This window comes from Chlorocebus sabaeus, chromosome 11 (assembly GCF_047675955.1).
Source record: "Chlorocebus sabaeus isolate Y175 chromosome 11, mChlSab1.0.hap1, whole genome shotgun sequence".
Classification (NCBI taxonomy): Eukaryota; Metazoa; Chordata; class Mammalia; order Primates; family Cercopithecidae; genus Chlorocebus; species Chlorocebus sabaeus.
The window spans coordinates 116,838,508-116,854,244 of NC_132914.1; the positions used below are offsets into that span (position 1 = coordinate 116,838,508).

The 15,737-nt window shown below is 46.4% G+C and overlaps 1 protein-coding gene across 2 annotated transcripts; it reads left to right on the top strand.

The window, feature by feature from the left end:
* The first annotated feature begins 2,354 nt into the window (after positions 1-2,354).
* On the top strand, positions 2,355-15,421 carry PRKAB1 (protein kinase AMP-activated non-catalytic subunit beta 1). 2 transcript variants are annotated; one of them, XM_008004905.3, is made up of 7 exons: positions 2,355-2,828; positions 6,442-6,605; positions 8,084-8,177; positions 8,460-8,574; positions 10,677-10,818; positions 13,729-13,797; positions 14,044-15,421. In XM_008004905.3, the coding sequence occupies exons 1-6, from the start codon at positions 2,670-2,672 to the stop codon at positions 13,769-13,771; spliced, it is 717 nt and encodes a 238-aa protein (XP_008003096.1). In that variant the 5' UTR covers positions 2,355-2,669; the 3' UTR covers positions 13,772-13,797; positions 14,044-15,421. The 2 variants fall into 2 exon arrangements, with proteins under 2 accessions (XP_008003096.1, XP_008003095.1); XM_008004904.3 differs by having other exon boundaries at positions 2,357-2,828; positions 10,677-10,810.
* The last annotated feature ends 316 nt before the right edge of the window (positions 15,422-15,737 follow it).

Here is a 15,737-nt window from a genome sequence, read left to right on the forward strand (position 1 = left end):
TTTCAATATGGGGCCAATAGCTGATAGATACCAATGTTAGTTTCTTTGTCATGAAATCTTGACACAATATGGTAAGACTTTCCAATCAGCATTTGGCGGCCTCCTCAGGATATTGTTGATTCTATTTGATATCAAGGGCTGCCCATGCTTTCACTGTTATCGTATTCAAGCTAAAGCGGATGTTTTGAAACTTTCTTTGTGCATCAACGCATCTGCATAGCTCAGATAAAGAATCCACAGCTCATGTGTTCTTTCTTATCTTGCCAACTGTTTGGGAGAGATTCCCAAACTCAACACCCCACTGTCTCATGTAACCAAGTCAGGGCCACTATCAGAAAAGCAGCTCAAAAAAGATATCCTGGGTCATCCACAGTATCTTAGCTTATTTAATTCAGCAAGCACATTCAACATTTCTGATTATATTGAGTAAATTCAAATTCTCAGTCATCAGGTCCAGGAAGACCCTCCTGGCTCCCATCCCTTTTCCTGGTCTGGCTTAAGTCCCTTCTGGGCTCCCACAGAATCTCTTAGCTATCTATATTATTGCTTTTCTGTGGGTCTGTGCCAGCCTGTACTATATTAATTCCTTTGGGGCTGGAACCATATCTTATTTTTTTTTTTAATTAAAATGTAGTACATCCTCACAGTAGAAAATTTTTCAAATACAGACCTATATAAATGAAAAAGTGAAAGTCCCTTTTCTGTCTACTCCGATTTGCAATCTCCCTCCTCTCCCCAGAGAAGACCACTATTAACAATGTGTTGTATACCCTTCCAGAAGTTTCCATTTGCAAGCCTAATAATGCTAATAAAAGTGCTAACAGTTATTGAGTGTTTACTAAGAGTCAAGTGCTATGCTAAGCATTTTTATGCACGTTCCAATTAATTCACAAAACAAGCCTATAAAGTAGGTGTTATTTTTATTCCCATTTCACGAAAGAGACTAAGGTAACAGTTACTAAATGGTAAAGCCAGAATCTGACCTGGGCAGGCTGAATTCAGAGTTCATGCTCTTGAACATGTTCTCTCACTTGCTTCCGGACTTCGCAATATCATAGACACTTCCCCATAGTGACCTAAAAATTGTTTCTTCCTTTTTAAAAGTTGCTTGGTATTCTACAAAATGAATGTATTCCGTTCATTTTGCCGTTCTCCTGCTGAACAACTTTTAGGATTTTGTAGTTTTTTATTTCCTTATTTCACCAAGTCTAAGATTCCATTGATTGTAAAAAGCATCCAATTTCAGAAATTAAAATATATGGGGATATGGTGGGTGACAGGTGCATCTTAGAATATATTTTTGCATGTAAATATTTTGTAAATAATGCTTGTAAATAATTTTCATGTGTGTATTTCCGCAGAAGTTTCCTAGGAGTAAAATTGTGTGTCAAAATGAAGGTGCATTTTTAAATTTTGATGCATACTGCCGAATTCCCTCCAAGAAACCCTATCTTAGTAATCTTGTGTTCCTCAATTCCTTAGCACAATGTCTGGCAATTTTTTAGGTACTAAATAATGTTCAGTGGGTGAAATGCATGACCTGACCTGGCAAATGCAAAGTATTTTGAGATATTCACACACCATAAAACCCACAAAATATGACAATGACTGACAGTGAGAAGATGAGAATATTTTACTACCGTATTTGTATGCACTTCTTGTTGAAGCACTGGCCAGAGTAAAAGACAAACGCTAATGCATCTTATGCAAAAGCATGTTGCAGAAGTGATTACAAGATATCTTGCAAAATTACCTATCAAAAGATTGCACACTCAATAAAAATACACTAATAACTCCAGCATTTTACAACCCCCAACCTACTAGACATAAAAAATTTCCAGAGATCTTATGGTCTGCCATTTTCTCAAATACCTGCAAGACTGCCTGCACCCCCGACTCTAATCTTCAGAAATCTTGATTCTCTGCAGGTCTGCAGTGCGGGCTGCATTTAACAAGCGCTCCAGGTTAATCTAATGCACTGTAAAGCGTGAGAGCACGTGCACTAAAAGGGCTTTAAGAAGAGGAGTTTCTGAATCAGATTTGCATTTTAGAAAGATCCCTCTGGCTGTAGAGTGTAGAATCAACTAGAAGTGGGCAAAGATATCTAAATGGCATTATTCAGCCCAGCGCTTGAACGGCTCAGGTTGCCGGCGCGCTGGGGTGCCCCCTGCCGGCACTCGGCAGCGCCTCGTCCTGGGCCGGGCCCTGAGCGGCCGGCTGCCGACTGCGACTGCGCGCTCCGAGGCCTGCGGAGACAGCCTCGGGGCACCTGTTACCGCACCGCTCAAGACCGGAAGCGGAAATGGAATCTAGATAGCCTCGCGCGTTTAGCCCCCACGCCCTAGGCCGGGCCGACTTAAGGAGTCGCCGGAAGCGGAAGTCGCTGAGGGGTGGTGGAGAGGTTGGGAGAGTGTCGGTTTATTTTCGCGCTCCTTGCGTTCTCGCCGCAGCTTGCCTGGGCGGGTAAAGCGCGATTGCGAGAACTCGGCAACGCTGCTGACTCGGCTAGAACCGGCTCCCGGCGCGAGCCCGAGGGGCGTGGTATCCCGGTGCTCCGATTCCCTTCCGCAGGCTCCTTGGGACCCGCGGTTCCGGGAGTCCCTTGCACAGGGTCTCTTTCCTGCAGTGAGGCTCCGTCCGGCTTCCCAGTGTCCCCGCAGACCCCCATCATGGGCAACACGAGCAGTGAGCGCGCCGCGCTGGAGCGGCATGGTGGCCACAAGACGCCCCGGAGGGACAGCTCGGGGGGCACCAAGGACGGGGACAGGCCCAAGATCCTGATGGACAGCCCCGAAGACGCCGACCTCTTCCACTCCGAGGAAATCAAGGTGCGAGCGGTGTGCAGGAATCCGATTCCCCTTGACTAATGTTGAGGAGAGAAACCCTCCACTAGATTACTGTCACACCTTTTCGAAAACCACCAGAACGGGGAGGGAGGTGGTACACTACCCGGTGCACTTAAAAGCCAGATGGTCCTGTAAGAGTCCTCTTAGCGGTCCAAGAACCTAAGTCTAATTACCAATATGAGAAAGTCACCCTGAGGGAGGAGGCACTCACTTCGTTTAACATCATTAAGGAGAAAGCAGCTCTGGGACAGTTTCAAATTCTTAATTAATTCAGAGTCAGCTAACAGTAATTGAACCTAGCTTCTGCTTTTCTCTTAGGTGTAATTAATTTCACCGCTTTGAGACAAATTCCCTCACCTTTACACAAACTGGAGCTTTTGTAAAAGTTAGTTTGGGAGTTCATTATCCATTTTGTGAGGCAAACCAGGTACATATACAAGCTGAAAGTTGAGCGGAACAGCTGACGGCGGTTGCCAGAGGTGTTTAGTTCTGCCCAACACTTGATTCGCCCTAGTTATTTATATTTATTATTTTTTATTTATTTATTCATTTTTTTTGAGACGGAGTCTCGCTCTCTTGCCCAGACTGGAGGGTAGAACCACAATCTCGGCGCACTGCAACCGTCGTCTCCTGGGCTCAAGCCATCCTGCCTCAGCCTCCCGAGTAGCTGGGACTACAGGTGTGAGCCACCATGCCCGGCTAATTTTGTGTATTTTTGGTAGAGGTGGGGTTTCACCATGTTGCCCAGGTTGGTCTTGAACTCCTGACCTCAAGCGATCCGCCCGCGTGGGCCGCTCAAAGTGCTGGGATTACAGGCATGAGCCACCACTCCCAGCCTCACCCTGCTTTTTTTTTTTTAAAGCGTACATAGAAAAGTCTTTGGACTTATAGAAGTCAGTGGGTAATGAGGGTCTGTTGGAAGGAGGCAGCCAGCAGCTACTGAACTTCCCTCTAGTGTTGTTTAAATATGACTTAATCGCGCTTAAGTAGGCCAGTGCAAACATTTGTCTTCCTGCTGCAGCCTGTTTAAATTCATCAAAAGCTCAGGTGACTTGACTCCTGCTTCAGCCACACTCCTGTTAACCACCTTCATATGGTGGATATTTCCAGCCTCAGGATTCAGTCCAAGGACATTTAATGGTATTTATGTGTTATGTCCAAAAGGAACTAATTGTTTCAAGGAACAAAGTAGGTTTAGGAAAGATAAAGCTGCCCTCTGCCCAACATACCTGTTAGTATCCAATTTCATGTTAATCATCATCCATTTAATTGCCTGGCAACTCATTCCATCTGTGTTTGTCCTCATGTTGAGCGAAGTGATCACATCTCACACCTTCTTTTGGATCTGTTTTGAGCCTAACTACAAGAAGCCTGCTTTTATGTGGGCCTGCAACCTGTGGTTTGAACTTGCTTTCTGAATTTGTTGCATTCTTGAAGAGCTGTGTGCAAAGTGAACTTTAGAATCATGTTTCTCTAATGACTTGACGTCCTTTCCCCAGGAAGTAATTTTGGTCCCTGGTCCCAAGAAGGCTATTTAAGACACCAAAAGAATCAAACTACTTTGGTGTCTTTCTTCACCAAAGAAAGAACTACTTTCTTCAAGAAGTATTTGTTCTTTTACTATTCCAGAACTCCTCCAGGAAATGTGGAGCACACACATCATCTATGGGGAATGATTTCAAGCAGCGTCCATTCTCACTTCATTAGAAGTTACTGAAATCCCCAGATACCAAAAAAGTCGTGAATTCTTTTAATTACACTAGTGCGCTATTTTGGGTGTAGTTATTCTTAGTGTGAAGTGATTCCAGTCTGTTATTTAATATGTAGATCTTATTAGAATTCAACGAATGCAGGCATCATTTGGATAAGCTGAGGTATTTGAAGTGAAGGGGCTGGAAGCCTGCTTAACTCCCTAAAGAGTCTTTTCCAGCCAGAACCCTCTGCTCTTTTTAAGTCTTTGGCTCCTGACTAGGAAAAAATCTAAAAGGTGCATGACTACATATGTCATCCAGGTAGAGTTGGATGAGTTTCTTATTCTGGAATACCTCAGTTATACGGAACTTACCACACGAGGTTATCATTTATCCTAATGAGGGTTCAGTCTTTGTCTTGCTTTATTCCCCAGTCCCTAGACAGAACTTTGTGAGCAGTTTTTCCCCATCCTCAAAACCTGAATTTGCCCATTTTCAGGTTGACAGCTCTAGAATTGTTCCTCTTAAATTTTCATGTACAGTCATACATCACTTAATGACAGGGACATGTTCTGAGAAATACATCATTAGGTGATTTTATCATTGTGTGAACATCGTAGAGTGTACTTACACAAACCTAGTCTGCTAGTCTATTCTCAGGCTGCTATGTAGACATACCCGAGACTGGGTAATTTATAAAGAAAAGAAGTTTAATTGACTCAGTTCCGCATAGCTGGGGAGGCCTTAGGAAACTTACAATCATGGTAAAAGGCACCTCTTAACAGGGCAGCAGGAGAGAGAATGAGAGCAAGCAGGGGAAATGCCAGATGCTTATAAAACCATCAGATCTCATGAGATTCACTCACTGTCAGAGAACAGCATGGGGGAAACCGCCCCCATGATCGATTACCTCCACCTGGCCCTGCCCTTGACACGTGGGGATTATGGGAATTACAATTCAAGGTGAGATTTGGGTGGGGACGAGGAGCCAAACCATATCACCTAGTCTATACGGTGTAACCTATTGCTCATGGGCTGTAAACCTGTATAGAATGTTATTCTACTGAATACTCTAGACACTTATTCCACAAGTGTATTTAAGGATTTGTGTATTTAAGTATATCTAAACATAGAAAAGATACAACAAAAATATGATATAATCTTATGGGACTACCATATAGACAGTCCATTATTGACTAAGACATCGTGCACATGAGTGTACTTCAAATCTTGCTTAATTAAGGAAGGAACATGACATTTATTAAGCTAGTCTTGGATTCATAGTTGCCCCTTCCAAGTGGGTTTTTTTTTTTTTTTTGAGACGGAGTCTGGCTCTGTCGCCCAGGCTGGAGTGCAGTGGCCGGATCTCAGCTCACTGCAAGCTCCGCCTCCTGGGTTTACGCCATTCTCCTGCCTCAGCCTCCTGAGTAGCTGGGACTACAGGCGCCGCTACCACACCCGGCTAGTTTTTTGTATTTTTTTAGTAGAGACGGAGTTTCACCGTGTTAGCCAGGATGGTCTCGATCTCCTGACCTCGTGATCCGCCCGTCTCGGCCTCCCAAAGTGCTGGGATTACAGGCTTGAGCCACCGCGCCCGGCCCCAAGTGGGTTTTATAGCTTCTCCTAGAATTCTGATGTCAACCTCTTTAATGACAACAAAGCTAATTAGTAAGCACTCACTGTATCAGACACTAAGCAGAGCACTTACATGGACTGTCTCAGTCTTCACCACAACCTTAAAAAATATATTTCTATTTTGCAGGCAGGGAAACTGAGGCACCACTAGTAAGTTTCCAATCCTATGAACCTAGGTAGTAACAGCTGCCTCTTTAGAATAAATTGTCAATATCGTCTGTTGTAGGGAGCTCGCTTATGGCTTTCTGAGTAAACTGCTCTGCTTCTAGGCACCGGAGAAGGAGGAATTCCTGGCCTGGCAGCATGATCTGGAAGTGAATGATAAAGCCCCCGCCCAGGCTCGGCCAACTGTGTTTCGATGGACGGGGGGCGGAAAGGAAGTTTACTTATCTGGGTCTTTCAACAACTGGAGTAAACTTCCCCTCACCAGAAGGTAATTGCCTGGGGAGTGTTCACTTATTTGTCTTAACATAAATTCTCTTTCTGAAACATCTCTGTGGGAGAATAGGAAACAGATGGTTGTATAAAATGGATGGCTAGTGGAAAAATAATTTTGCTTAATAAGTCTTAAGGTTCAAATGTTAAACCTTAGTGGTCTCTAGGTTTAGAGTACAGAAGAAAGAGATTATTTCTGTTTCACAGACATCTTTCACTTCAGATTCTCACCTATCTCTTCAGTCAGGACTTTTCCACAGAAACACAAAAATCTATTCCTAATGCAGTAAGGGGGCACTGGCCTGGGAATCTTAGAAATCCACATTTGAGCCCACATTGGCCATGCTGACATGGCCTAACACCTGAGCCTCAGCATTCCTTTCTGTAAAGAGGGAATATTGGACCAGATGATCTCTGAGGGTTCATCTGACTTTGACTCTGTGTAATACTTTGTTTGAAAAGTACATGTTGGCTGGGCATGGTGGCTCATGCCTATAATCCCAGCACTTTTGGAGGCTGAGGCAGGAGGATTGCTTGAGGCTAGGAGTTCAAGACCAGCCTGGGCAACATAGTGAGACCCCCATTTCTACAAAAAAATAAAAATTGGCTGGGCATGGTGGTGTGCACCTGTAGCTCCAGCTACTCAGGAGGCTGAGATGGGAGGATTGTTTGAGTCTGAGAGGTCAGTACTGTAGTGAGCAGTGGTTGCAGCACTGCACTCCAGCCTGGACAACAGAGCAAGACTTTGTCTCCAAAAAGAAAAAATACATCCTACGTAGGCATCATTAACAAGGATCATAGTAAGACATTTTATCAGGAACCCCAGCATGGGCTTCTGGCTTAAGTTGTCAGTGAGAGAGCACCTTTAGTGAGTATTCCTGAGAAAATGAGGGAGAATGTGTCAGGCCTATTGTCGGGCACTGCCTGCTTTCCAGCGGTTCCATTGGAGAAGGAGGGGGCCACTCAGCCCAGCAGTCACAAGTCAGTTCAAGTCGGGACAAAACAACCCAATGAAAGGGCTCTTCCAGAGTGGTTTTTTAGTTGTTAGGCAAGTTTCTTTAGAGAACATTTGAGCTTCCTATTCAGTTGATCCCTTCTCCTGCCCAAGGCAAAGTGACAAAGGGTAAAACGAGGCAGCTTGCTATTTGTCTTGTGTTGTTATCCTCCTTGGCATCCAGGAGCCTTTCTAGCTTGAGAAGCACAAATGCCTGACTGTTGACCTTTTAACGTCAGGGCTGTGGTTTCCTGGTATTTGAGCAAGGTGCGTTTTCAGGAAAGTGTGTCACACTGCTGCTTCCTTATGGCCTTTCCAGTTTGAGATCATTATGCGGAATTGTCTAAATGGGCTAAAACTGTTTGTTCTGCAGCTGAACTCTTGGTTTTATGTGGAAACGTTTTGTTCTGTAGCTGGTTTGGCAAGTAAGCTCAGGAGGCAGCCCACCCCACTGAATTCCTCTGCTTCCTTTTTCCTTGCAGCCACAATAACTTTGTAGCCATCCTGGATCTGCCGGAAGGAGAGCATCAGTACAAGTTCTTTGTGGATGGTCAGTGGACCCACGACCCTTCCGAGGTACTCTTCCTCCCACCTCTGGTCCTCTGGGCGCCCGCACAATCCAAACAAATCACCTTCCCAAGGGATTGCCGCCAGGTCCCTTTGCCGAGCTAGTAAAAGTTCCTGTGTGTGGCAGAGCTGGACAGCAGCAGTAACTGTCAGACAGTTGGCATACTTGACCAAGATGAGCAGGGTGGCTAGCCAGGAGATGAGGCCTTCCAGCCAGGAACTCCAAGTCCTCTGAAGAAGAACTCCACAGACCTTCCACATTATGATTTCTGCCTGTCTGTCTCTTCCCAGCCCATAGTAACCAGCCAGCTTGGCACAGTTAACAACATCATTCAAGTGAAGAAAACTGACTTTGAAGTATTTGATGCTTTAATGGTGGATTCCCAAAAGTGCTCCGATGTGTCTGGTATGAACACAGTTATTTTATACCACATGCGTGCAGGTGGGGGCTGTACAGTCTAGAAATACTCGTTTCTCTTGCCTCTCTTGAGCTGAAGCTGCCCAATCAGATAGGCATTTGTGGCCCCCCCCCCTTAAAGGCCACAGAACTTAATTCCTAACTGTCAAGTTGTTGAAATTTAGCCGCAAGGGAGCTATAAGTCATTTCCCTGGTCCTCTCAGGTATTCAGTAGGTCTCCTTGGCTACAGAAAGCAGACAGCGGAAATGGAACCATAGGTTGATCTCATGCCAAGGGCAGGGCTGAAGAGGCCCTGGAGGGTCGCACTGAGTCAGTGACAGCCCAGGGCTGGGGAAGCCTGTGTCTCATCCCACTTGTGGTACCTGAAGCATTTCAGCCTGACAGTGGTAAAGGGACACCTCAGTGACCTTAGCGGTCACTTGTGTGGTACATTGGTACCTTGTGAGAATCCCTTCAGGGAGGAGGCGGCTCCCCATGGGCAACAGCCTGCACAGGGCAGCTCTCCTTGATGGGAAGCTATTTGGTACAGAAATACAGACCCAGTAAAACTTCCCCATCTTCTAAGAGCGTTTCAGGCATCGAGGTTTTAGTAAATTGCTTTCCATCCAAGCCCCACAGGAAGAAACTACCTGGAACATGATTTGTACAGTTCAGGGGGAGGAGGGTTGCGATCTGAGGTGTTGGTGCCAACCACACTTCCCCTTCTTGGAGCCGGGGGCTTAACAATTCCTGGACCCTGAGGGAGGCGGTGGAAAGATGCCCCAGAAGAACATCCGGCGCACTAGGAGAACAGATTCCGTTCAGCTGACAGTTCTTCGTCATTATCTAGTTGGGCCTGGAAGTTCTGCCACCAGGATTTCTTGTTACCAGTTCAGAAATCAGTGGCAAAATGATCACAGTGGGCTCACTGTGGTTGACAGTTTGTTGAGCAGGACTTGGAAATCAAATTCAGTGTGCTTTTATCTGGATAATTAGTCTTTTAGAGATAATGTAGGTTTTTTTACAGATAGTTGGGAGTCAGGGAATGGAGGAAGTGTGCCCAGATATCCTCCAAAATGTGTAACTTACTGGTACATGTAATTTTCGGCCACTTACAAGCTTTCTAGTCAAGTTTCCACCTAGGGAAAGAAAACGGACCCCTCACTGATAAGAAGCTAATTCCGCGTTCTCTACAGACTTCTATTTCGACACTTACTTCCTCAAAATGTTATTTACTCCTTATGGCTCAGTTTTCTGCACTTAATGCTTTTCTCAATTTCTTGCTGTAATATGGTTGGGTCACATAAAAGGGGCTTGTCCCCTAAAAAATGACATTGAGGGAATTGGCAGAGCTGGGGCATAGCAGATTTTCTCTGGACGAGCCCCAGGATCTGGCGACCAGAATCATCCCATGCATTCTTTGGATGATGGCTTGGTACCTTCTGGCTGGCCAAACGTCACTGTCCAGCTTTCTAGCATTATGAAATCTTGCTCTTGTAGAAGCTTCTCAGTGTATCTGAATAATCTAGATACTCAAGCAAGAGTTTGGAAGGAACTCCAGTGTAATGGAGTTAAAGAGCCATTAGAAATTGGGCTTTCAATTCCCCCCCCCCCCACCATTTTGAAATATGCCTCGTTTAACCTGTTTTCTCCACTGCCTCTGTCTAAACAGACTGCCTTAGCTTCTGTTGTATTGCAGCTGGCGGTGTCCATAACTTGGACTTAGCCATTTAATCCTCACTTAGTCTCCAGCTTCTTTGTGGTTTTGCCAGCCCGGCCTGAAGGGAGAAGGAAGTATTATTCTGCTGTGCATGTGGGATTACGTTATCGAGAACAGCCTCCTTGTGATCTGACCCAGACTCACTGGCTGGGCCACGTCTTCCACTAGGGCATCTGAGTTGACTACTGAGTTGTATGCTAGTCACCCAGATTCCAAAAGGGTTTTCTCCTCTCTGTTCTGCACTCTTGGAACCAGTGCATCCATCAAGAGAATGTAAATCTGCATTGAGGGAACAAGAGAAAAGGAAGACGAGATGATGACAACATAAATAAGACTGCTGCTAGAATGCCTGATTTTCCAAGTAAATGTCCTGTTACCATCTCCCAACAGAGCTGTCCAGCTCCCCGCCGGGACCCTACCACCAGGAGCCCTACGTCTGCAAACCCGAAGAGCGCTTTCGGGCGCCACCCATTCTCCCCCCGCATCTCCTCCAGGTCATCCTAAACAAGGACACAGGGATTTCCGTAAGTAGGTGGGCGTCTGCCTGGACCGTCCCCCATGGGTCATGTTCAGTTGCTTTCTTTCCTGTGTCCACCTTTTGCAAAGCAGCAGGTGAGCAAGCTCAGTGTCGCCTCCTTGTGTGAACTGTGCCGTTCACCTCTGCTGTGGGGATGGGCTGATAGCAAGAGTGTGGACGCCGCCGCCTCATCTTACAAAGCGTTTCTGCACTTTTCTTCCTTGTCCTTCACTCCTGCTTCAGCCTGAGCCCTGTTCCATTTAAATTTCATGATAAATTGTAATACCATCCCTTCTTAGTAAGCTACATACTGGAACTCATGCTCTGGCCCCCACATTTTAGAATCTAGTTTTAATCATTAAATTGCTTTTAGAAATATCTGTACTCCTGGATCAAAATTTGGGATATCTAGGTAACACACATTTCTCCGGGAAATCATTACCTGCAGAAAAGAAGTGTGTGTCGTCCTGGATCCTGAAGAACAGCCAATTCTGTTGTGATTCTGTTTTCTGTCCCATCTAACCTGGATTGCCTGCCCAGTCCACCTCGCTCTGGAATGTATGGCACAGCCATAATTCTTAGGAATCCAGGAATTCAGCTTGGCCCAAGCTACCTCATAAGAGACACTGTTTACGAGGCGCTTAAAGTGACCATGCTGCTACTGAACACCCCACCCTGAAGTGGAGGGCACGTGTGCCGAGATGAGGAAGGAACATGTACACGTGCAGGCGTCCCTACAGCGGTCCCTGCCGGGCTGCCAGGACAGGGTCTCAGTGCTTGTTACCCTACTCCAACAGGACTTGCCTTTCTCAGGTCACCTCCTGTGCTGGGAGTGCGCCTGCAGCTCGGTGGCCATCCTGGTATAGGCCCAGAAGAGGCCAGTGGTAAGCAGGACCCACCATCTTTCCAGCACTGAGTTGGCAACAGTCTCAAATAGGCCACAGGTGAAGAGTTTCAAGGACATGTAGCTTCTGCCTTAGAAGCGCTTAGTCGACACTGCTTCCCTTAGCTCTAACTTTACAAAGGTTGGTGGGTTAGATGACTTTCAGTGCCCTCCTAAGCTAGTAAGGTTTTGTTTTTTCTAGAAAAGGGAGGCATCACTAGCCATCTTCTCTGATGGAGACTGCTGCTGGGAATAGACGAGCTGAGAGTGGCCCAGGGGGCTGCGAATATGAGAATGTCAGGACCCGTCTGTCTAAGGTAGCACCAAGCTCTAATGTAAACTGTGGTTACAGTTGTCATTACTAAAGGGTTAACATTTATTTTGCCCCAAACTAATCTTAAGTGCTTTTCATGTATTTAAGCCTCACAACAACCATGTGAAGTAGGTGCTGCTATTACCCCCATTTTAGGGATGGGGAAACAAGCACAGAGAAGTAGGGAGAACACTTACAATCTACTCTCTTAGAGATTTGCAGGAATGTAATACGTGGTTATTAATAGTCACCGTGTTGCAGACGATCTCTGGAACTTACTCCTCCTGTCTAACTGAAATGTTGTATTCTTTGACCAGCATCTCCCTACCCCCGCCACTCCTAGCTGCTGACAACCACCACTCCACTGTCTACTTCTGTGAGTTTGACTTTCTTGGATTCCACTTAAGTGACATCATATGGGATTTGTCTTTCTGTGCCTGGCTTATTTCACTTAATGTCCTCCAGGTTTATCCATGCTGTCACAAATGACAGGATTCCTTTAAGGCGCAGCAGTACTCCATTGTGTATCTCGGTACCTCATTTCTTTATCCATTCATCCACTGGTGGACACCTACGTTGATTCCACGTCTTGGCTATTATGAATAGAGCTGCAGTGAATGTGGGAGTACAGATATCTCTGACATGCTGATTTCATTTCCTTGGAGTATCTACCCTGTAGTGGGATTGCTAGATCATGTGGTAATTTTAGTTATGATTTTTGAGGAACCTTCATACCATTTTCCATAATGGTTGTACTAATTTACATGCCCATCAGCACTGCACTAAAAGTAGCTTTTAAGTGTTCTCACCACAAAAAAATGGTAAGCATGTTATGCGTGTGTTAATGAGCTTGATTTAGCCATTCCACAACATATCCATATTTCAAAACAACATATTGTGCATGGTAAATATACATAATTTTATCTGTCAATCTTTGAAATTGATTACTTTTTTAAAAAACACCTCTTAAGTTCACACAGTAACTGGTCGAGCCAGCATTCACATCAGGCTGGCCGGTAGTTGGTGCTCTCAGCAGCCACCCCGAACGGCCTCCCAGCAGGAGCTTGCTCGGTATTTGTTGATACAATGATTGGCCCAGCCTCTGGGATCCTAAGCCTACAGCAGTTGTTCTACACTTTTTTCCATTTGAATTGCGTTTATAAAAGTTGGGGGTATACAGTGAAAAAATAAATCCCAGTTTCTGGCTTCTCTTAAAACATAGGAAGGCGCGGTGGGCAGTTCTGAGTGCCAGCCCGGTGAGAACTTTTCCAGAGTAGTGGTGTCTTGCCCAGGTATCCGTTTCATTCTTCAGGTTATTGTCTGCGTCTTACAGATACAAGTTTCGAATCCATTGCTCAGGAGCGTTTAGTGCAGACAGTCTCTTCCTGTGTTCTCTGAAAGTTCTTTCAACAGACAGCCACTTTCTTCCTGCCCCTCCCTCCACAAGAGGACAGGGCCGTGGCCCACACTTCAAAGAGGCCGGGGTAGATGCCTGGCCAGAGACACACACCGATGCCTCCAGCAGGCATGCAGGGAGCTCCCTTCAGGTCAGAAGGCATGACCTTCATCTCACCTGTCGTCTTGGACGAGCCCTTGCGCTGCCTGACTTGGGAAGAGAGGTCGGCCCGAGCGCCGCCTCCTGTCCTTTGCTATCTGCTGCTGTGAAATAAAGGGGAGAATCTTGGTTTCCAGATCCCAAATGCTCACCACTGCCTTTGTTCCCTCACAGTGTGATCCAGCTTTGCTCCCTGAGCCCAATCATGTCATGCTGAACCACCTGTACGCGCTGTCTATCAAGGTAATGCCACGTCTGTCCCTGTGAGAGCTGTGTTGCCCAGTGTGTGCTCTGAGGACCCCCAGCAGTGGAATGACCTGGGGGGACTGACTTAAAGGGCAGCTTCCAGGGTCTGACACAGGCCCTCAGGCTCAGGTTCTGAAGATGGCCTGGGAATTTGTGGTTTTATGAAGTCCTTAATGATTCTCATGTACTCTGAGGCTTGAGCCCCTCAGTCCAGCCTTTGATCATTTCCACCTTGTTCCTTAGGATGGAGTGATGGTGCTCAGCGCAACCCACCGGTACAAGAAGAAGTACGTCACCACCTTGTTATACAAGCCCATATGAAGAGCTGGGGGCCGACGGTGGCCCAGGAGACAGTGCACCGCCAGGCTCCACGCGTGCATGCTTTTCCCAAGAGGGGACGGACTGTACATTGCTCATTTCACACTCTTTAGAAGACATTTCATACTTGCCCTGGTCCTCCTTGAAGGTTTGTCCAGGCAGAGCAGCTCCTGCAGCACCTCGGTCTGTGACAGTCCTCCTAGCACCCCCATGGCTTTGAGCCTCGGGGACTCATCAAGGCCAAGAAAAGAGGGAGGGGCGGCAGAGTGTCTGCAGCCCTGGCCCCTCGGTGCATGAGGCCAGGTGCAGCTCTAAACCCGCATTCTCGATTCTTCTTAAGCCAAAAATGAACGCTAACTCCTTTGCCAGTAAAATTCTGGGAAACAGGGACTGAAGCCACACATCGTTTCCAGTCGTCTGTGTGTTTTTAAGGACAGCCACTTGTCCGTGTTGAGGCCTGGCTGTGGAACTAAGTACAGTGTTGGTCTTGCCTCTCCTTCAAAATCAGCAATAGATTGTCTCTCGGCTCCAGGGAGGTGTCATTTCTATAGAAATTAGAAGCCGTCTGATTTCTAGATGAAGTTTTACAATTGTTTCTTACAGTCGCATGCACTAAGTACTCTGTAAGCAGAGGTGGCTAGCTGTGCAGCCTTAAGGCAATTTTTTAAGTCACCACGACTGGAAGTCATATGAACTCTGCTCAGCAATAATCTGTTCTCAGAACAGACCTCTCCACCCACTGCCGGATTTCTCCATTCAGCTGGATGATCCTGAGGACCGACCAGTTAGCTGGCAGGTCGTCCAGCTTTTTATTTCAGTCATAATAGATGACGGTGTTAACCGTGAAAACTTGAGAGGCACTCTACCCTCCTCCCTGTAAAATCAACACAGTGTGATTTTACAAGGTCCCCTGGCACCTTGCTCAGGGCCTCTGCCCCTAGTTAGAAAGCAAGACGGCAGCAGTTGCTGCTGCTGATTCTGAAAGGAATGTATAACTTGACAGCAGCCTTCTGAGTCTGGGTCAGGAAGATGTCCTTTGGACCAAAGCAGACTTCTTTACACGCAGCTGTTTCCCGGGAGTCGCCACAGATGTGCCCACTATCCTAGGTTCCTGTGAGTCAGCGGAAGCTCCTGTTACACCCTTTGCTCCTGGTGGGAGAGGGAGGAGTGAGCTCCCTGGGTTCCAGTATTTACTTGGTATACCTGAGTTTGGGGGTACCCTTTTTTGTTACTGTTTTCAAAACAGTGAATTACTGTCACCTTGATGTACAAGTTTCAATAAAACTTTGTAAAAATAATTGGACATGTGCCTGGAGGAGCTCTGATTCTACTCAGTCCCTTGGAGAAGAGACGACTCCTCCAGAGTTGCGTTTCAGTACCATTCTTGTGGCTCTGAGCGGACAGGGCTACTCCAGCTGCCCAGGCCTGAGAACCATTCCTGTGACCCACCCATTCACACAGTTTGGAAGCCTGTTAAGGGACCCCTATAACTGAGCCCCTCTGAACAGCTCAAGTCACAAGGGAAAGCTGAAGGAGGGTAACAGCAGAGGCCCCTGGCTTCGGCAAGTTGGTGGCGTCCCCAGGCTAGAGGGTTTGTTTCCTTTTGCTCCTAAACAAGC

What these genes read in the sequence shown, in the direction of transcription:
- PRKAB1 (XM_008004904.3), top strand. Translation starts at nt 2,670, where the DNA reads ATGGGCAACACGAGCAGTGAGCGCGCCGCGCTGGAGCGGCATGGTGGC. An exon ending in AAACTTCCCCTCACCAGAAG is followed by an intron (nt 6,606 to 8,083) that starts GTAATTGCCTGG and finishes TTTTCCTTGCAG; the next exon opens with CCACAATAACTTTGTAGCCA. An exon ending in GGACCCACGACCCTTCCGAG is followed by an intron (nt 8,178 to 8,459) that starts GTACTCTTCCTC and finishes GTCTCTTCCCAG; the next exon opens with CCCATAGTAACCAGCCAGCT.